Raw genomic sequence first — 21,953 nt, forward strand, 5'->3', positions numbered from 1 at the left:
ATTTGGTAAACCACGAAACATATAACTTTTCTGGTATTCGGACTAATTATAACCTTTTTATTAAGGAAATATAGATATCATTTACTTAGCATGAATATGGTTTCTTAGAAACAAAGGCCTTTCATGTGCACAAATTTGCGACACATGATATTCCCCTTCAGGCTATTTATGCTTACCCTTACGCCGTATTTTCAACCACAACTATTTGTGTATTGCCGATTCTTTACCCCATAACTGGTAAATCATGTTCATTCTACTTATGTGCACGATTGATGGCAATTATCAACTTGCACGTCATGTGTCCTTCCCTTAACGTTATACCGCATTTTAAAGAAAGGAATGGCCTACCAAAAGTTGATAAATTCAACGGAATTTGGTCACCTAAATAGAAACATGACATAAAATATCCTTAACATTCCGTCATACACCTGTGCATGGAGTTTTCATATCACAACTCATATGTTATACAAGAGCTTGCCATAATAATTTCCTTTCCTCTTTCGTCTAACCTGGGTTTGGTGAGGAAAAGCACTGCAGGGATGGCTTACCCTAGTGATGCACCTGATACACGCTCCTAGTTTTTAGTGTTGTCTGGGTTGCTTATTTATTTCCGTTTTGTGTTAGTTTTTGTTATTTCATCTTCTTTGTTTTCTGTGTCTTCCCATGTCTAGTATTTATCCTTGTTGTATATATTGATTAACGCTCGAATCTTGGTTTCCTTGATTACTCTTTTATACCTTAAGTAACTCTAGCTTTTATTTTTTTCAATTATTAAAGTTAGATTTTAAAGTACTAATTTCGAAATATTCGATATGTAAAACAAGTTTATGTGTACACTATTGAATTATCAAAACCATTTAAACATAAAATGTTTATTTGAACTTGTGTGACGTAAGCTTAGCAATCACGTGTCAGATTAATACTTTTAAATCTCCTTTATCGTCTTGTCAGTATTTATGTCAGTATAGGTATTTACTGAAATTTTGATAATTTCATTTTTTTTTATTTATTTTTTTTTCCTTTATAAAATGTAATGTTGTCAACTTTTACCGTACCTAGAATAGAACTACGATAGATCAAAGTTACAAAACTATTAAGGATGTGTCCGAATTAGTAAAAGGTAGGAAGTAAATTAAACTATAAAATGTATTTGTTATGTACTAAAGAAACTTTAATTTATGTTGTTTGTTTTTTGTTTTGTTTTGTTTTTTGTTTCATTGTTTGTTTTTATCTTTGCACTTGTTGTTATAATATTTGTCTATTTCAATTGAACAAAAATCAAGTGATGATTCGATGTTTCTTTTATATAAACAATCTAGGTTATGAATGAACTATTTTTGGAATGATCCTTGGGAATTTTCATATGTTTTTCTTTCCGATTTATCCGTGTGTGCGGTATAAAAGTTTACTAAGGGCAAATATTTTGATATATGATGAATTGAAACATTGTTTCTTTTCGGCTTAAAACAAGTTGAAATTAAATTTATCGATTTTAAAAAATAATGGTATTCGAATCATCATATATACATATTAATTTTGAGTTTAAAACATAAAAAGCTGTTGTATAAAATGCATAATTTGAATATAAAACTTAGTTACTCAGGACTTTGGGACATAATACTGGTCGAACACACGAAATAGAACATTAAACCTTTGGAATTATTTTGAGACAGAGGGAATTTTACTTTCTATTGTTCTTATCGATTTTCCCGCTAAAAAGCATATGTTCCCTAGACACTGTCAGACGATACACAACACTGACAACATCCTGTCTTTTTTCACTTAACAGCGTTTTAACAATTTTCTAATCATAGATAGCCACGTGGATTTGATCATGGTTGAATTACTGTTTTAATTCGCTCTAAAGATATTTACATATGATTGACGCCTCCCTTCATATTAATTAATAGGGTTTATTTAAAAGGAATCTTGTCGGCAATGTCATAATAACCTTTAAATTGGCTTCAGATATAAATTTGTGGTAGTTTAAAATTGGTAAATGTGTAAACTAAGTCATTAATTTTTCTTGGGCATGAATAATTACAAATTTTAATCATGGTGGACGACAATTTCAGCGTGGTGGACGACAATTTAACCATGGTGGCTTTCCAATATAAACCATGTGATGGAGAACATTGTCAATCAGTCAAAATTCCACAATCACAACTTTTCGTTTTCTCATTTTATATTGTGCAAACTTTTGTCACTAGAGGGATGATTTCTTTTAGACACAATATAGCTTTTAAAGGATACTACAGACACTGTGAAGTCAGCTTCATATCTTGACCTACACTTAGAAATCGATGGTAAAGGAAAACTATTGACCAAACTTTACGACAAATGTGATGACTTTTCATTCAGAATTGTCAACTTTCTTTGAATCGTTATGGGGTATCCATCTGCACCATGAAAACTGATTTATTCAACGGGTCATTGTTTTCCTTTCCTCGTTTGTCTACCCCGGACTTGACTTTTTATGAGCAACTCGCCTGGTATTTCTAGAAAAGCAGACGACGCTTACCTTACCAGTGCACCTGGTCCAAGCTCCCAAGTTTTAGTGGAGTCCGAGTTGCTCATTTACTTTTTGTTACTTTGTATGTATGATTTTAGTTACTTTTTGTTCTTTGTTGTGTGTGTCTGTTTTTCATGTCTGGTTTTTGTTTCTGGATTACATCCTTTGATACCACTATAACCTGGGTTCCCTTGATTACTCTTTTTAATACTTGGATTGTTATATACAGTCGTTATTGGTCGAACATCTAGCTTCGGATATATTTCAACGATATTCAACTGTTCTAATCGTTTGGAACAGGTTCGTAAAAACATCATTTATTTCATAAAGATAATTGAATTGTCTACTTTACACTGATTTCGAGCATACATCTACAATTAGAAAATATAATAATTTAGAAGTTCATGGAAAAGTTAATTTGTTGATTTAATGCCCGCACCATTCTTTTTTTAGAATCGTTGCACAAATGAGATCGAAATGAATTTTGCTGCAGAAATATTAGTTCTCTTGGCTATTCCAGTGGTGCAAGGTATAAATTACAGATTGCATTTGCTTTTACGATATCAATTTATCAGTCAGTTAATATATTATATGGTTGTTGGTTTAAACAAATTTTCTTTACTGAATTTATGGTGCTTCTGCCTCCCTTGCTCATAATTTAATATTACAAAGACAGTCGCAAATATTATACAGTCAATTTTATTTACCGCAAACAAGTTATTACAGAACATTATAAATGAAAAATTTACAATTTAAAAGGTATCCCTGGCGTATCGTGAAGGCTGTAAATATTGTAAATGAATAAAAACAGAATTAACCTAATCCAGACAAATGTTTAAATATAATTTTCGTAATATATCCTATTAATAATTTATATTTTTTGATTGCCAAGTATATATATAATAACGTATATTACAGCTGAAATGAACTGGGATGTTTACGAGAAGGTTTCAAGTTATGGACAGACATTGACTCTTTATTGTAAACTTGAGGAGATTTGTAAAAAGACTGCAGGGTGGGTGAAATGGGTTTCCAATAAGAACTTCGATACTCTTATATTCAGCGTCAAAGAGACGAGTTTTGATAAAGACGCTAAATATGATGGTCGGATTGGACAGATGGGATTTTATTTGATGATAAGAAATATCTCATCTGACGACTTTGAAGCAAACTACTCTTGTACATACAGTTTACTTACTAGTCCTAAAAAGTTACTTACAACATTGATGGCATTTAAAGGTACGTATGATGTAACACCTCTAAAAACAAAAATGGCCGGCGCCTGAATCGAAACTCTTTAATCGAATTTAAAGTACGATTTAATAATAAATTCATAAGCAATTATTAGGAGAATGGTATAGTTGAAAATTAAAGAGAACACTTTAAAGATGAAATGACACGGCAAACTGATTTGAAAATTGATGGTTTCGATTTTATTAATATAAATATACAAACTCAACTGAGTGTTTTGTTTTATATAGAATCTGACGCTGAGCAGGAAACAAAAGCCCCAGTTGTAAAGATAAATGCCAATAATGAGCTAAACAGTGTGACAAATATACTGATTGTTCTGGTCGTGTAAGTGGTCTACTCGTGTTTAAACGATATGTCTGTGTATTTCGTTGACTCAAATTAATAATTAATCAACTCCTAAACAATAGATTAGCAGAAGAAGTTAAGCAACCATTTTGTAAGTGTACACAATTTCATCCACATTGAATAACAACAGCAAATTCGCAATGAACTAGGAGCAGTATACACTTCAATACTAACAAGTTCTCACATGCTTCGGATTTGTCGCTGCAACAATCTCCAAACACGTGCCATTTAGTTTAGCACTGTGGTACGACAACAAAAGAATTTTTTAATAAACAAGTTTAAGAATTTTTATACGACCGCAAAAAAAATTTGTATGGCGCTGTTGTCGTCGTCGTCGTTGCTGTCTTCGTCGGCTTCGTCCATAGACGCTTGGTTTTCGTGCGATAACTTGAGTATGCATTGATTGATCAAATGAATCTTTTTGAAATTTTATGACAAGGCGCCATACCACAGACGGAAGACTGAAATTTATTTTTGGGGTTGTTACTTGAGCAAAGTAAGAGTAGGGGTCTCATAGGGGCCATAAACAAATATTTTTGTTCTGCTTTCTTGACGATAGCTTGTTTATTTCTGGTCTGATTTGGAAATGTTTTCTTAGATTCCTTACGAAAATCTTTGGCTGCAATTTTCAATCATATTACAGAAATATTTTATAGTTTTTGAATTACAACTGGCCACGCCCTAAAAATCATCCATGTCAGTATTTTTTAATCAGATTTCAGATATCGCTTGCGGTTTTCATGTTGTAAGGGGTTAAAGGATAATACATCCCCCAAGAATGGACTTTATTTTAGGTGCGATATGGAAAAAAATATTGGATTCCATATGAAAATCCTAGCCTAAATACAAGAAAATTACAAGAACTTTTAGAGGTATGCTTACAAAATTAACCGTATCATTTACTGTTCTTTTGATAACGAGGTATAAAGGGATCCATTATTGCTCCCTGATTCAGACCTTTAAACATGTACTCAAATTGAATTTGAAAATGTTGTGTCTATATGAGTTGTTTTATCTATAATGAACTGTAAGTCCCTGTTTTTAGTGAGTCAAAAACTAATATTGTGTCCACATTTGCCCCAACTGAACAGAGTTAAACTGACTGTGGTCGTTTCATGCTGAGCTCGGCGAAGCGCTTGTATTTTAAACATGCATTTGAATGGTCAGGAACAGCAAAATATATTTTGATCACACACATGTGAACTTTCACGCAACTGTCTGTCTCTTGTTGCTATATTCATGGATAAATATGTATGCTAGCTTTTTTTTCAACCGTCGTTTTTAGTTTCGCATAACATAACAAAAAAATGCTACAGCTTAAATATAAAAGTTTCAAAAACTTTTATTTATGTTTTGTTTTATATACTTCTAGTTTCTGCATAAGCATCAAAGTTTAGTTCTGTATTGTTTAATTTTTTACAATCATTTTTTGTGAAAGACTATGGTATATATTTCCAGAGTGCTTGCTGTGTTACTTGTTCTTTCATTGATAATGCATAAAAAGGAATGTGGGAAAGGATTTTGTGGTCAGTATGTAATTGATCAGCACTAAAAATGTGCCATTGTATTAAATGTATGTTTCTGATTTATTACTACATGTTAGAAATTTGGTTTTTGAAATTGGTTATATTTTAAGGTTGCTATACAATCGTAAATAAAAGCCTCATGGTCGTAATTGATAGATGCATTCGTGCTTTAATTTTCAATTTGTATTTCAATTTTATTTGCATATGGTCAGTTCAGTAAAAATGTGTACATTTATGATATTATTCTAATATTTATGAAGTTAAATTAATTTTGAAATGTTATTTTCTCAACATTAGCATGTGTTTTATCTAAAATGAAAATCAAACTGTTGTCTAGCAATTGCAAACCAGTCACATTTCAATCAATAATGCTTAAGTTTGACTAAAATTATTTGATTCTAAATATACTTAAAATTCTACAGTTATATTGAAACTTTGGTTTTATCTGGCTGCATATTTGTCTCTGAGTATCCACTTCAGTAAAAGAGTAATTAAGGGAACCAAGGTTCCAGCGGAAATAAAAATCTTTCGAAATATGAGCAATATGTAATTAGCAATTAGTTTCTTCATTTATATAGGAACTAGCAGTTCTCTAGTTCGAACCCAAACGACTGATGACAATCTGGCAGAAACGGAAAGGGTACCATTAACGTTGATCAATTCGAGAGGTTAGATTAATCTATATCATTTCTTTGAAACTTTGATTACAGAACTACGGGTAACTTCAAACTCCTCGTAAACAGTATTGTAATCGGTTATTTGGCAGCGAGTCAAATGAGATCATTTTCGTTTTGGTGAGCGTTAGTCCCTAAGTGGTTTTCCGATACGAATGTAATTTTTATGTTAAATATCAGATATACCCGATTTAAACAAAACGTTTTGATAAAGTTATAAAAGGTGAGAAAGAAGTGTTCTGATTTTATTAACCACTTCAATGGCCAATGACATATTTATATAAATTATAAGCCTCTTTTAGCAGATTAAAGTCAGATATAGCACCGCGTTGCCATTAATTTCTTCCTTATCTATACATCAATCGGATACTCTTCTAATTTGACAAATATCTGATATAGCTGGAAGACAAGTAAACAACAACAATGTAATACAAACATAAATTTTCCCAATATCGAAAAAATTATAATACCTTTAATACCTTTTTTTTTTTTTTTTTTTTTTTTTTTTCTTTGTTAAAATTTATACATTTACCTTTTCTTTGTATTTTACACTTGATATTACTTCCAATAACAATATGAATACAGATCGCTCGTACTCAGTAATTTTTGTAAGAGGATATTATCTTTTTTTCAATATTCACTCGAAATTGTTTCCAGAGATACAAATTATACAAATAAAAATACAAATAAAACAAATACTGGACTTGATGATGTTATCACTGTATTCACCTAGATTAATCTGGCTGTTTTCCCCTCATCGAACGTTTCATGTCCAGTTCAAACACAATTTGACAAAATATGTTTTTTTTTTTTGTTATGTACTGCTTAAACCTTTAATACATTTTCTTTCTAAAACTTCAATATGTTAAACATTCTGAAATAGTTTCATGCACTGTTAGTCACATATATTTATTAATTAGTTGGCAATTAAATTTTAAAAGCCAAAATACATGGGTATTTATCAGTGGAGCAATTTATTAATTTTCTACTTTTTTGCACAAATTATTTTTACTTTTTTGTATAAAGTTAAAAACTCTGTGAACCCTAATGAATTACTTCATATTTTGTGTTCTCGGCGCATTGACAAATCATCAGTCTTCTTTTCATGGACATCACAGCATGCCATCGTCATGTCTTGATGTTGAAATGACATACATACTTTATGAGTTCAACAAGTCCAATGAGTCCTAATGGATATGCCACATGCTCACAAGAAACTCATACATCACCACAAGACAAATTACTGCAAAATTATTGTTCAGATTTGTTATTATCAATATTTTAAAATCTGTGTCCTAAACCAAACAATAGAATCCTTGTACTTTTTTGTCATATTTCGATTTATTATTAATTTCCTTCAATTGTTTTAATTGTTTGTTTTGTTTATTTTCAAGTGGTAACATATGCAATCACACCAATATTGGGCTAAATAGTCTCTTTTATCTCCTGATATATAGTAACCATTTCACGCACTGATTATTTTGTCCAAGGATGTTTGTTCATTTGTAAGTTTGATTTAGCTATTTTAAATAAAAAAAACGTAAAGAGCAAGTTTGATAATTGGATGGTTTAATTTTGCCAGAGTGTATATTTTAACTTGTCGTTTGAAATATAAAACATATTAAGACAGCAATTATTTATTACACCTTGAACTGTTTTTCCAGATACAATGGGAAAAAATGGTTTTGTTTTACATGAAAATCAAAACATGCGATCTACGAATCATTTTGATGAGACATCACAAAAGGAAACTTACTCTAAAAATTTAACAGGCCTCTTCAGTCGGAATGAATCTGCCTCATGCTCACAACAAACTCAAACATCACCGCAAGAAGAATCAATGCAAAATTGTGATCTAGGTTTGTTTCTCTCAATATCTTAGAATTAAATCGTGTCCTTAACAAGACAATAGATTCCTTTACTTACTTTTTGTCATATTACGATATAAAATGTCTTATTTGTTTTCTTTTAATCTTTTATTCCAAGATGTAATATACACAATCACACTAGTATTTGGCAAGAATATATATTTTATCTCCTTTTAAACAGTGATCACATCACGCATTGATTATTTTATCCAAAGAAGTCCGCTCATTTGATATTTTGGTTTAGCTATTTTAAATAAAAAACGTTAAGAACAAGTTTGATAATTTGATGGTTTAATATATTTAAGAGTGGTTTTTAACTTGTCGTTTAAAGTATAAAACACATTACGACAGCAATTGTTTATTACACCTTGAACTGCAATAATGCAAAACAGTGATCTAAGTTTGTTTCTGTCAATATTTTTTTACTTTCTTTTGTCATATTATGATATAAATATTTTTATTAGTTTTCTTTTAATCTTTTATTCCAAATTGTTATAAAAGTGATAACATCAATATTGGGCTAAATAATCATTTTAACTCCTTATGAATAGTAACTATTTCACGCGCTTATTTATTTTTTTTTATTATTTTTTTTTTTTTTTTTTTTTTTGCCAAAAAGATCCGCTCATTTGTTTATTTTTTCGATGTAGATATTTTAAATAAAAACGTAAAGAGAAAGTTTGATAATATGATGGTTTATTTTTGCTAGAGTGTTTTTTAAGAATTTTCGTTTAAAGTAAAAAACACATTTAGACAACATTTGTGTATCCATCTGCATCATTGATACACTGATTTATTCACAGTTTTCCTTTTCTCGTTTGTCTACCCTAGACTTTACTTTTTATGAGCAACTCGGTGGGTGTTTCTAGAAAAACAGAAGACGGTTATCCTACCGGTGCACCTGGTTTTTTTTTTTTGTGAGATGGTAAAATAAAACAAAAGCACCCTTACTCTATAAGTGTAGATTTGATCTGCGATATATATAACACTAAAAGGGGGCTTAATTATCTCTATATTCTAACTGTTTAACGTACTGATAGCCTATAATATCTTATTACCTCTAGGATACAAATTGATGGTATCCATTTTCTTTTCCCAAGTAAAACGATGTTTTTAACAACTGATTACGAAATGAACGACATTAATGAAGACGAATGACAAAAAGACAATTATATTTTTTCCCTCAAATTCTCTATAAGATTTTGACTTTCGTGTTCAATAATTACTTCATCTGATAACAACGATTATATGCCGCCATTATAGAAGATGTATCGCTTGAAAATAGTTTACCATCTTGAGTGGTAAAACACATGACTGTTCATAATATTAATGTGTTCAAACTCCTTTTATTTTAAGGTTTAAGAGTCTGTAGTTGTAAAAATCAGATTCTATGATATCAGTGGCACAGAGTAAATTTAATCCCGCTGAATGTTTCATTCCAATGTAATATATATGCCATATGTATGTCAAAAAGTATAAAGTAAGTTTGAATCGACAATGAATGTCTAAGAAAATTATTCTAAAGTTCCAAAATAAACAACCTTATTTTTGAAACTCTCATTTAACTTTGAATAAAGATGCATTTGTGAATGAAATAGGTGACATGTTTTATGAAAACAAAATTTGTCAAGTGCCACCCACATCCTGATTTATGCTTAGACACCCTCTTAAAGATTGAAGCTATTAAAAAGGTTTCCTTTCAGATGTCTATCACACTGACGAATCTGGGCATGACAATAGTGAAACATTACAGAAACAACTGAACTCCATTAGTTTGAATAGTTCTCATGGAGCCTCTTTATCACATCTAGAAGAAGTTTCGATGGAAACGCAAAAGAATGATGATGATTGTGAAAAGAACGATGATGATTATTATAATGGTGATGGTGTTGGTAGTTCTTCAATAAATCAAGTAATTGATATAAACGCGATGATGAGAGTTGATAAAAACCTATCATCGGAACAAACAAAATGCAAGCCATGCACAGAACCATCTGAAATAATGGAGTATTATGATTATTTCGAAAAGGGTAATATTATTTACTTAATCCAAAAACTAAAAACACCTGACATTTCAAATTAAGCATGTCTATAGGATTGCAATGCCCTTTTAGACTAGCTGACTTAATTACAATTAAGAAGAGCGTTCTATCTGCATCAAAATTTAAAACATTGCATTTATTTCTGTGAGTTTTAAAAAAAGACAGTGCTAATTTTAACTTATAATCATTTTAACTTTTTTAGCTTTAACAGCACAAGATTCAGAAAGAATATCATCTTCAATGAATGAGTTTTTTACCAAAAAACCTAAATGTAAGTTAATTTGATAAGTTTCAAATATTAAGAGCCATCAGGACATATGTTACTTACAAGACGGGAAAAGAGTCATGGCCATCGCCACTATACGTCACCTAAGTAACATTATGTCTCCATAGGTGGTCTACATCCTTTCATATAAAAACCTCTTGCACTTTATTACATTAGAACCAAGTTCTATTCTATACCTCTCACTATAATACACTCCCTTTTCAAAACAAGTCTTGACAAACCTATTTCATCATTATACATTGTTGCTGTCATTTTGGATATTGGTTTCCCAGTTTGTGTGAAAAGTCAAAATGAAGAAAAACGATGATTTCTTCCACTACTGTTTGTCAAAGAGTAATCAAGGGAACCAAGTTTATAGCGGTAATCAAAAGAATGTAATTCAGGGACAAAGACCAGACATGGAAAACAGACATACACAAAAAAGAACATAAAGTAACTAAAATCATACATACAAAGTAACAAAAGTAAATGAGCAACTCGGACTCCACTAAAAACTGGGAGCATGGACCAGGTGCACCGGTAGTGTAAGCATCTTCTGCTTTTCTAGAAACATCTGCCGAGTTGCTCACAAAAAGTCACGTCCGGGTAGACAAACGAGGAAAGGCAAACTATGAACCGTTGAATAAATCAGTTTTCAAGGTGCTGATGGATACATTATAACGATCCACGAGTTCATAATGACGACCATAAAACTTCTGTAGTGATGACTTCAATCTTGTAGCAACATAACCCTGTTTCGGAGTCTATTTGTTAGAGTTCTAGTGCGATACAAAAAGTCTGCGTAGTTTCGGCAAGCTCTGGCATAACGTATGAGTTGTGATATGAAAACTCCATACGCAGGAGCCGAAGGGATGTTGCCACAGATGAAAGGAAAATTGACAATTCTGAATGAAAAGTCATCACATTTGTCGTAACGTTTGGTCAATAGTTTTCCTTTACCATAGATTTCTAAGTGTAGGTCAAGATATTAGGCTGACTTCACAGTGTCTGTAGTATCCTTTATCTCAATTTCTTTTGGGTAGATGCGATTTATCAAATTAGGATGGTTTAAAGATCATCTATATATAGGATATAGCCAAACGATGTTCTTTCTTTCTGATCAAATCAGCTATAAAGTCAGCCTCAAAGTCAACAAAGGTATAGATGCAGTCAATTTAGCTAACACCCTCCATCACAAAAATGTTACCAACAAAATTCCCCTATATTTCAAAGACATATTCATATTATTTAAGCCTCGTGCAGGTTCGGGTGTAAAAAAATAGGCCTGCAGCAGCGTTAAGCATGTCGTATAAGGCAACTAAATAGTGCTCAGACCCCTACCCACAGAGCAACTGGGATGTGTTCCCCAGGTGGTGGAATGGGGTACCCCCTGGCGTGTTACATGCTGGGGTTGTCAGGCTATAATAAGGAAAACCTGACATCAAACCATAGTGGTACACCGTGTTGGGAAAGATGCCACGTTCCTCGTTGCCCGACCCTACCCATCCTCCCATTTTCTAGTAGCAATAAAAAATTATCGGCCTCATTATCTTTGTGTCTCTTCCATTGTTTCATTTCATCATCATTCATGTTCATTTTATCATCCATTTCATGTTCATCGCCTGAATATAACTGAAATATTGCTGCTCGGGCGTTAAACCCCAACAATCATTCAATCAATCAATCATATTATTTCATATTCCTATACTTCACCGATTGCATCCAAAATTTTCAATTATAAAAGGCTGTTGCAGAACCTGGAGATTTGGGACTTCAAGGCTAAACCACCTGACTGTTCTTGTAAAACTCTCCGTTCACATATGGTCCTTCAGGTCACGTCGTTACGTGAGATTTAAACATCATCAAAACCGAATCTCTGTAATATCTTTTTGTAAAAGGTCCCAAGTATCGTGAACCATGCTCCTTAAATTGAAATTATAACTTTAAAGTTCTTATGGATGCTGTGTGGTACTACCCAAGAGAATGGATAAAACGAGAACACCAAGACATTGATTCTCTGTCAGAGTGATTAAAGGGATTGTGCAATACCATAAATCATTGCTATCCTTGTACTGGATTTCAAACTCCACAAGAATCCATACAACAAGGTTACATAACTGGATCTGCAAAATGCACCACCAACTTCTTTCAAAACTTTTAACTTCTATTTTTACAGCTGTCAAAGATGGTCTGCAATCATATCACAACACTTGTTACTCCCGTAGTGGTATTAATTCAATATACATCCTGAAAAATTCGAAAAAATCTTTTGGAGACAATCAGTCAAGAATATTATCAGAATATAATAGCATTAAAATATGTGATTTTTCTACACTGTATACTTATCTTCCCCATACTCCCGACTTAAAAAACTTTATACATCGTTGTTTTGTTTTTTTTTTTTTTTTTTCAAAAAATATGGTACACCTATATACAAATATATAGTTCTTGGTAGAGATTCCACATAATTTTTAAAAAAAATTCCAAATTTTATGCCAAATATACAGAAGAGGTTAACAAAATGCTGGAATTTTTAATTGACAACATATTTGTCCAGTACGGTGGACGTATTTTTCAACAAAATGCAGGTATTCCAATGGGAATAAATTATGCTCCTCTACTTGCTGACCTATTCCTTCACTCTTATGAGGCTGACTTTATAGCTGATCTGATAAAAAAAAAGAATATCTTTAGCTAGATCCTTCAATCTCAGTTTCCGCTATATAGATAACGTATTATCTTTAAACAATCCTCATTTTGGGCATTTGAAACATCGTATCTACCCCCAAAGAACTTGAGATAAAGGATACTACAGACACTGTGAGGTCAACCTTATATCTTGATCTACACTTAGAAATCGATGATAAAGCAAAACTATTGACCAAACTTTACGACAAACGTGATGACTTTTCATACAGAATTGTCAACTTTGCTTTCAAATGTGGCAACATCCCTTCAGCATCTCCTTATGGAGTGTTCATATCACAGCTCATACGTTATGCCAGAGCTTGCCAAAACTACGCCATGAAAACTGTCATAGTTTCCCTTTCCTCTTTCTTCTAACCCGGACCTCAGTTTTGATGAGTAACTCGGCGAGTTCCTCATTTGCTTTTGTTACTTTGTATGTCTGGTCTTTGTCCCCGGTTTACATTCTTTCGATTACCGCTATAACCTTGGTTCCCTTGATTACTCTTACAAATAAAAAAGGTGCAGGACCGAACAAATATTGAGTCTTAACAACATCGAATCCTAAATACAGTGAAACCTTTCCAAAATATACAAAGCAAACATTTCGTGATCGTTTTCCATACGTTTTGAGCTTGAGTAAACAAAAATTTGGCACTCGTACATTTTGTATATATGTCCGAATCTACGCAGACATTGATGAAACTCGGTGTTTCTATCTAGCTTGAGAGTTAACACAAATACCAGCAAAAAATCCGCTTGCGTTTGGTACCCATTTCAAAATAATCGCCACGACAGTACAAATATTAACATACTCTCATTTTAGGCAACAGTAAGTTTTTATCTCCTTTTTAGTTCAATAGATATAAAGTGTAATAGTTACAGGTTTTTTATCGCAATAAATGTCTTGTAAATTGTAGGTGAAAATGACTTCCGAACAATTAGGGTATTGAAGCCTGTTGACGAAAGTAATGGAGTGGGGGAGTAAGAGACTGATTTTTATCAGCACAAAGAACGCGCTGCTCAATTATGTTTTGACGAGCGCTCTTACCGAAAAACTGATTTAAGCCTAATCTAAATGTAATTTTATGCTTTTGTCCGATTTATCAAATATTTTGATTTAAGAGAATGAATGAGTGATAGTGTACTCTCGGTTCTTGTTTTAAATTGATCTTAGACTTATGTATTCATTAAATCATGCTTAGGTTTAAGGATGTAGACCTAGTGTAAGGGACAAAAATCTTGAAAATCATTGGAACGTTTGTATTCAGCATTTGTATTCAATGTCATGTAAGCGTCAAAGTAATTTAGATTAATTTCATTATGTGTCAAATGAAAGCTTGATAGACTTTGGTGAAATTGAATATGATACAAACATATCGCTGACTTCATAACTTATGTCCCTTACCCTAGGTCTACCTCCTTAATTCTTCATTTTCTAAATGTCATTTATTGTTATATATAAGCTATTTGTTTGAAACGTCGAAACTTTATACAAACTATATATTGTTGGTTAACGTTGAAATACACAATGTATTTATAAAGTGATCGTCCATTTTGTAGTTGTAGGCGTGTCAGTAGTCGTATTGTGTGTGTTGGGGTGGGCATTTCATTTGCTATATATATATATATATATATATATATATATATATATATATATATATATATATATATATATATATATATATATATATAGCATGGGAATACCCGTACTGAGGTTGATCCTTTCGGAAGTAGGTTTTCCGTTTTTCAGAAAGGTTATTTCGTCAACATATTTTACAAATTATATTTAAACATGATATTTCTGATCTTGATTTAAACAAATGTGTTAGAAAAAAATTACATATTCTGCGACACTTAAAATTAAGGCAATTTTAATATATATCTCGCATTGCTCAGTTGTTTTCAAATTCTCCTCCAGAGATGTTACATAACGTGAAACTGTAATCCTCATTTCACTTAAATAAGTTGTATATAAGTGCATTAAATATAACTGGAAATTAATAAACTTTATTTTTGTGAAATGAAATTGTAGATACAAAAATGAATATCATATATGATTTACGAAATTAAAAAAAAAATAAGCGCCAGTTAAGACGGTAACAGTTTAAAATTGAATAATAACAAAGGCTATGTTTAATAGTAATACATTCCATGGTAACAAGGGTAAGTTAGTTATACATTCCATATATTTGGATGGACAAACAAATAAAAAAATGACATTATCAAAAGAAGCACCGAGCTACGTTCGGTTATTTTCACCTCCTTCAAATCATCAACTATAATTGTAATGATAGACATAATTCGTCCTTTAAAGGTCAGAGTGAGGAAAAGATCTTATTTCATCCACTGCTGTTTGTCATGAAAGGTATATATGCAATTATTTTGGCTGACATCCTCCATCTCAGAAAAACGCACAAAAACAATTCTTCCTTATTCCAACGACAAATTGATGCCGATTATTTCATATGCCTTTACCTCACCTTTTACATCCAAAGCTTTCAACTGATGAAAGGGTGTTACAGGACCTAAAGATTGGGGACTTCAACACAAAACTACCTGGTTGTTCCAAAATCTCCATTAGCTAAAACATTGTTTATTATACATGACAAATGTTTTGTCGTATCAGCAGAATAAATACCCCAAAAAACACTATTTTTGTCTGCAAAACGCATTACGCATTTCATCTAATCCTTATTATCGGAGATAGAAAATTATAGCAGTAAGAAGACTTTTACTGCTACCACACTCTCCACAAAAATAGATGAAAATCATAAAAACTTGCTATCGTCTTTTGCTCTCGCCACTGAGGACGATTAATGTGATCTACCGTCTATTCAAAGAATCCATACAAACAACACTTCATAGCTGGATCTGCAAATGTACCACCATACCTCTTTCAAAACTTTTAATTTCTATACTCACAGCTCTTCAGCCTTATCACGACACTTGTCACTCCAGTAGTGGTATTAATTCAATGTGGATACTGACCAATTCGGAAGATTTTCTGGAAACCCTCAATTCAGGAATTATTATCAAAATACAATAGCATTAAGACCTATGATTTTTTAATCCTTTATACTTCTATTTCCTAAACTTAGTTAAAATCCCGACTAACAACATGATGCAACTTTGATACTTTCGAAAAGACGGTACACCTAGGTACAGATACATAGTACCTGTTAGAAATTCTTCATAATTCGTAAAAAACTATTTCAAATCATCTTCCAAATATACAAGAAGATATTTTTGAAATGCTGGAACTTTTGAAAGACTATGGTCGACGCGTTTTTTCAATAAACGGCTGGCATTTCAATGGGAACTAATTGTTCTCCTCAACTTGGGTACCTATTCCTTCACTTTTATGAGACTGACTTCATAAATAATTACATCCAAAATACAAAATAAGGAACATTGTTGAACCAGATCCTTTGATCTCAGTTTTTTTTTTTTGGTTTTTTTTTTTCGAGCATTTTATACATCGCATCTACCTCGTTAAGCCTGGTAAAGGAGTTAACAAAGATCATTAATGTGCAATTTACTAAGGGTTTCCTAAACATTTGGCCAGACCGAATTTATTTGCATGAAACTGGTTTGTTTAGAACTTTTTAGTGTAGGGCATGATATTTTCATTCACATACTAAGTAAGTAATTATATTATCATAATGACATGTGTTAACATATATGACAGTTATGTTACATAATATAAGTAGCTTCTGAAACTACGCAGACTTTTTGTATCGCGCTAGATGTCTAACAAATAGGCTTCTGGAACAAGGTTATGTTGCTTCAAGATTAAAGTTTTACGGCGGATTGCTACGGTGTATCCATCAGCGCCATGAAAACTGATTTGTTCAATTATCATAGTTTCCTATCCTCTTTCGTCTATTCTGGACATGACTTTTTATGAACAACTCGGCAGGTGTTTCTAGAAAAGCAGAGAACTCTTATCCTACCGGTGCACCTGGTCCATGCTCCCAGTTTTTTAGTGGAGTTGTAGTTGCTCATTTGTTTTTGTTACTTTGTATGTATGATTTTAGTTACTTTATGTTCTTTGTTGTGTATGTCTGTTTGCCATGTCTGGTCTTTGTCCCTGGATTACATTTCTTTAAATACCGCTATAACCTTGGTTCCCTTGATTACTCTTTAAACATCGGGTCCTTTCGACCAATAAGTCACCTTATAATATGGAGTAGGCAATGCCTAAATCAGCGAGCACCGTGAGCTTTACCATCTGTGCCATCTGTGCGAGAGTCTTTAAAATAATAAAGGACATTGCAAGGGTTGGAGGTAGGGGTCTAATGAAAATCTTTGCTTCGCACGTGCAATATTTTTATTTATATATCAGCAGCAAGCGAAATCAATATATTTATTTGAAAATCTGCCTTGTTAAATGATGTTTTTTTTCAGTGAATGAGTAATTTAAATTTTTTTTCCCAAAATCCAAACCCCATACTCCTCTTTCTCCTTGTTTTCAAAATGGTCGCTAACGTTATAGCACTTCGCAATACTTCACATTTTAACCCTTAAGAGCATCTCAAGGAGGGTGGCGCAAACAAAATTCAAACGCAACTGACAGCTGCAAAGCATGATTGCCTTTCCTAACTTAAAAAAGCTATGCTTCGATTTGAATAATACAATCGGAGTTATATTTTTGTCCAAGGCGGGTTTGGTTCTTGACAACAGCAACAGTGGGACAGCGGAGATAAACGTACGCGCACATCCACGTGTTTCCCAAGTGTTTAAAACATCATATTCACTTCTTTGAATAAGTAAAAAAGTTTTTGAAAAGACCCGAAAACTATCAGAAAAGATGAATTTATGTCTACTTAAAAGTAATCTTCATCTATGTTTTTTACTTGTTTGGTTGAAGGAAATGATGAATTTTCTCCGTAAGGACAGTCACGTTTTCTTACTTTTTTTCGTTAGTATATCGGGGGACCTTAAGGGACATTTAGAAAGTACACATAATAACCGTAGAGCTCACACCGCTTTATATCATCGTACTAATAAATAGAAACAATTTGATAATCACGGATAGAATATCTTTAACTAATGACGGAAAAAAGGAATTTGAAAGTAGAAGTATTAAAAAACGTATCAGTTCATCAATTAAGTATGTATGTGAGAACTTTGCTATCTTCCTTGGATGTTCCGACATTAAAAAGTTCATCTTAACAATTGTGTACATACATGTATATTCATGTTATTAGTATTTAAGTCTGAAAATGAAGGGAGGTGACAATTTGTTTTTGTTTTTATTTGTAAATATGTGAAAATACACTTGTTAAATATAAATTATGTAGTGAAGGTTTTTTCAATATATCAATGAACATGTTTGAACCAATTGAGGCAAACGTTGTAAGCCATGTTCGAATTGAAATGATACAAATGATTACCAACGAAATTATAAGCTTGTATGAACAATTCAGTCCCTTGCATCTAACTAAAAAGATAAAGAGCAAAACGCACCCGCACTGACGGTCATAATCTACTAAAGGACGAAGTCCTCATAACGGTATCTAATTCGAAATAAATTCATAGCTAAGAAGCACTGACAGTCCGATTTCAGTATGATATGAAGGTCACGTCTTTCGAAGCTTCCTTTACAAATGTCGGTATTTTCGTATCTTCTTCTATAAAAAGCATTTATTATATGGTCTTCGATAATTATTTGAATTCAGATACATTTATTTCCGACATACATAAGAGTAGGCCAATATAGATGCTTTAGCCAGAAAGTCCAACGTATGAACACTAAGTAATATCGGTTTCACTAATTAGCGACAAGAAGTGTCAAGACGTGACAAGAACCACTAAGACGTCTAAAAAACCGACAATAGGGTAAAAAGCGACAATAAGATATATATATTCAACTTCGTCTTCTCACAGTTTATACCTACCACAAATTTAAAAAAAAAAACAGGAAACGTTTACTTAGAAAATTATGACCAATTAAAATCAATAGCAATTACTATACACGAATAACACATCACTGATTTTATAGTTGGATTTAGAATTGTTTTTAAATGATACAAGTTCATCTAAAGAAATCAACACGAGCTAATTACGAAGGCATCATTAAACTGTAACATGATAAAACATATATTGATTTTTTAACTGTTCAACATGTCATCTGTTATACTTCATTGACATTACAATTTGTAAAGCGTAAGTACGTTTCACTTTATCATTTTAGGAAACTCATTTTATTTATTTTTTGGGGTGGGGGTGGTTGTCTAGACTAAAATTATAAAAATAAAGATAGGACCAACCTTCCTGCATTGGAAAAGCAGGACTTGTCATAAGAAGAACATTAAAAGCAGAAAAAAAACTACGGGGCTTGGTGTTTACCAAAAGCAGGCATAGCCAATTTGGATAAAAATTTTCATCCTAGTCAGCACCTACACCCCACATATAAAAATCACATAGTTGATCCCCAAGAATAGCTTGTAAATGCAAAAACCAGTAAGGGTGCATTACTCTGTTTGAGGACTTTTTGCATACCAAACATTATTCAGTTCTTAAAAACACCCTGATGCTTTCAAATTTTCTGAAGTTTTGTATTTTCATCATTTTATGTGGTCATAATTAGTATTACGATAATTAGTATAATTTTCTTTCTATTTATTTATATTTGCTCTCAGATGCATGAATGCAATAACGTTTTACCATTAATCTAAAATTTAAAGCCTAACGATACCAATAAGTTACTCTCTTTCAGATAAGACACCAAAACTCAAAACGCAATGACTAGATTACTGATTGTTCTTATACTAAGTTGCCTTGGTAAGTATTCGTTTTAGTACTTATAACAGTATCCATCAAAAGGGACAAATTAACATGAATCGTTAAGGGTGTACCTGAAGCACCTGAAAGAGACCATAAGAATGATAATTTTCTAATTTCAATCACTACTCACATAGGAGAGATACTTGAGATGTTGAGATAACAACCTGGTTTAACTCACCATTTCACTTTCAGGATGATAACGGCTTATTTCATTTTTACGGATTATTCTTTACTTTATCATGTAATGTTTGATATTTCACACTGATGATTGTGAGTTTGATAGTTCTGTGATTATCTTTATTAGATTTTAAAACGCGTCTTAATTCCTACTAGATTTATACCTTTGTTACTATCGAAACAAACTTAGATTGTACATAATTAAATCAACGTTTAAAAAGTGTGTAAACATTATACATTTTCTTAAATTCCTGTTTCTTAAAGCGAATTGACCAGAACATCTGGCCTTGTTTGGTGAGCTGGAATAGCCCAAGGTAAAAATACCAGTTTTACCAAGTGAACTCCTTGATTGAATTAATTAATGTTACAATGATACTTTATTATTTGGCCATTTGGCTTGATACCGGTCAACTCGCTTTAAATTAAATGACAGACAATATACTTACTTTTGGTTCCACGACATCTCTTAATCTCTTACATGTTATCATTAGAATCGATAAAAAAATCACTAGTCAAGTACTGTAGTGTTTCAGAGCTGTGAAGCATGGGGTTGTGGAAATTGTTCAAGCAGATGTTCTAAGCGAGGATGTTCTAAGTCAAGGTGTATGTTCTGGTTGTACTGTAATTGTTCTAACTGCAGAGGTAGACGGTCAGACATGTTGCATGTAAGTACTGTTTTTTATTCAATTAACAATTCAAATGAGAGGTGAATAAATATTATAAAATATAGAAGTGACAGAAACGTTCGTGATATGGACTATTCAAAAACAACCCTCCCCCCCAAACAAAAAAAAATTATTCACAAATACATATTCAGACTGAAAACAGTGAAGACGAACATCTTCCTCTTTTGGAATTGAAGATTGCAAAATTTGAATGCATTCATTTTTTTTACGAAACATTTCTTCATTGTACAATTAAAGATATATAGATGTTATAGTTCCTTCACTTCACTTAAATGGTATTGTTTTGGTAACTATTGCCATCCATATGCAAATTTCCTTTTTTTATGTTTCAGGAAAAGTAATGGGACATTTTTAGAAGCAAATATACCAAGAGTTTCTTCATGTGGAGTTAACCAAATAAATGTTTGCTTTGATATTAACAAAGTTCTTTTTTGTTTTCCTCTTTAGTTGTTTGAATCCCCCATAAGACAATCGGCAGTTACAAGCAGTAGACTAAGATACAGTTACAAAGTACAATTTTCTCACATATAGTTAAAAAAATCCATTCCCGTTGCTACTATATGAACTGAAGCATGTTTGCATTTAATCTCGTTATTGAATTATTCTCTGATGGTATAGTTTCAACTGAACAATACCAAAGAACATTTCAGGAATCGCTTGAAATATAAGACTCGAAAAGAGTTTTGGAAAATATCATTTGCATATATTTGTTTTTATAAAATTTAAGCATGAAAACTAAAACAATAAAAATGAAATACACAAAATAAATCTATATGTCATCAGTTAACTGAGGGTTTTTACTTGACAATATTTCAATATTTGAATCGTATATTTTAAGATTCATGAAAATACTTTATCAACCAAATAGTGAAGTTTTCATATTTGGCCAGTCTGGCGAACGCCTTTTTTCATCAAACGGTCAGCTGTCCATTGGGAACTATTTGTTCTCCTCCTTGTTGAACTATTCCCCCATTCTCATGAGGATTACTTTATTGCTGATTTGATCCAAAAGCAGGAACTAGCTAGGTACTTTAATCTAAGATTCCACTATATAGATGATGTGTTATTGTTAAATAATCCTAGTTTCGTGTCCTTTTTTTTCACATCGCACCGCAAAGAACTTGAGA

General features: G+C 32.2%; 1 protein-coding gene across 6 annotated transcripts; it reads left to right on the forward strand.

Annotated features, from left to right (window-relative positions):
* Positions 1-921: 921 nt before the first annotated feature.
* Positions 922-21,249, forward strand: LOC148602129 (uncharacterized). Of its 6 annotated transcripts, none has more exons than XM_088554741.1 (13): positions 922-1,120; positions 2,966-3,041; positions 3,431-3,751; positions 3,994-4,090; positions 5,570-5,637; positions 6,216-6,305; positions 7,976-8,170; positions 9,883-10,209; positions 10,424-10,492; positions 14,092-15,539; positions 19,896-19,960; positions 20,666-20,805; positions 21,159-21,249. In XM_088554741.1, exons 2-10 carry the CDS (start codon positions 2,990-2,992, stop codon positions 14,157-14,159), a joined length of 1,287 nt encoding a protein of 428 aa, XP_088410867.1. In that variant the 5' UTR covers positions 922-1,120; positions 2,966-2,989; the 3' UTR covers positions 14,160-15,539; positions 19,896-19,960; positions 20,666-20,805; positions 21,159-21,249. The 6 variants fall into 6 exon arrangements, with proteins under 6 accessions (XP_088410867.1, XP_088410871.1, XP_088410870.1 ...); XM_088554745.1 differs by having other exon boundaries at positions 9,883-10,091; positions 10,433-10,492; XM_088554742.1 differs by having other exon boundaries at positions 923-1,120; positions 10,433-10,492.
* The last annotated feature ends 704 nt before the right edge of the window (positions 21,250-21,953 follow it).

Source organism: Perna viridis, chromosome 12, assembly GCF_037379345.1.
Source record: "Perna viridis isolate PV_CMFRI_1.1 ecotype Kerala chromosome 12, ASM3737934v1, whole genome shotgun sequence".
In the NCBI taxonomy this organism is placed as follows: domain Eukaryota; kingdom Metazoa; phylum Mollusca; class Bivalvia; order Mytilida; family Mytilidae; genus Perna; species Perna viridis.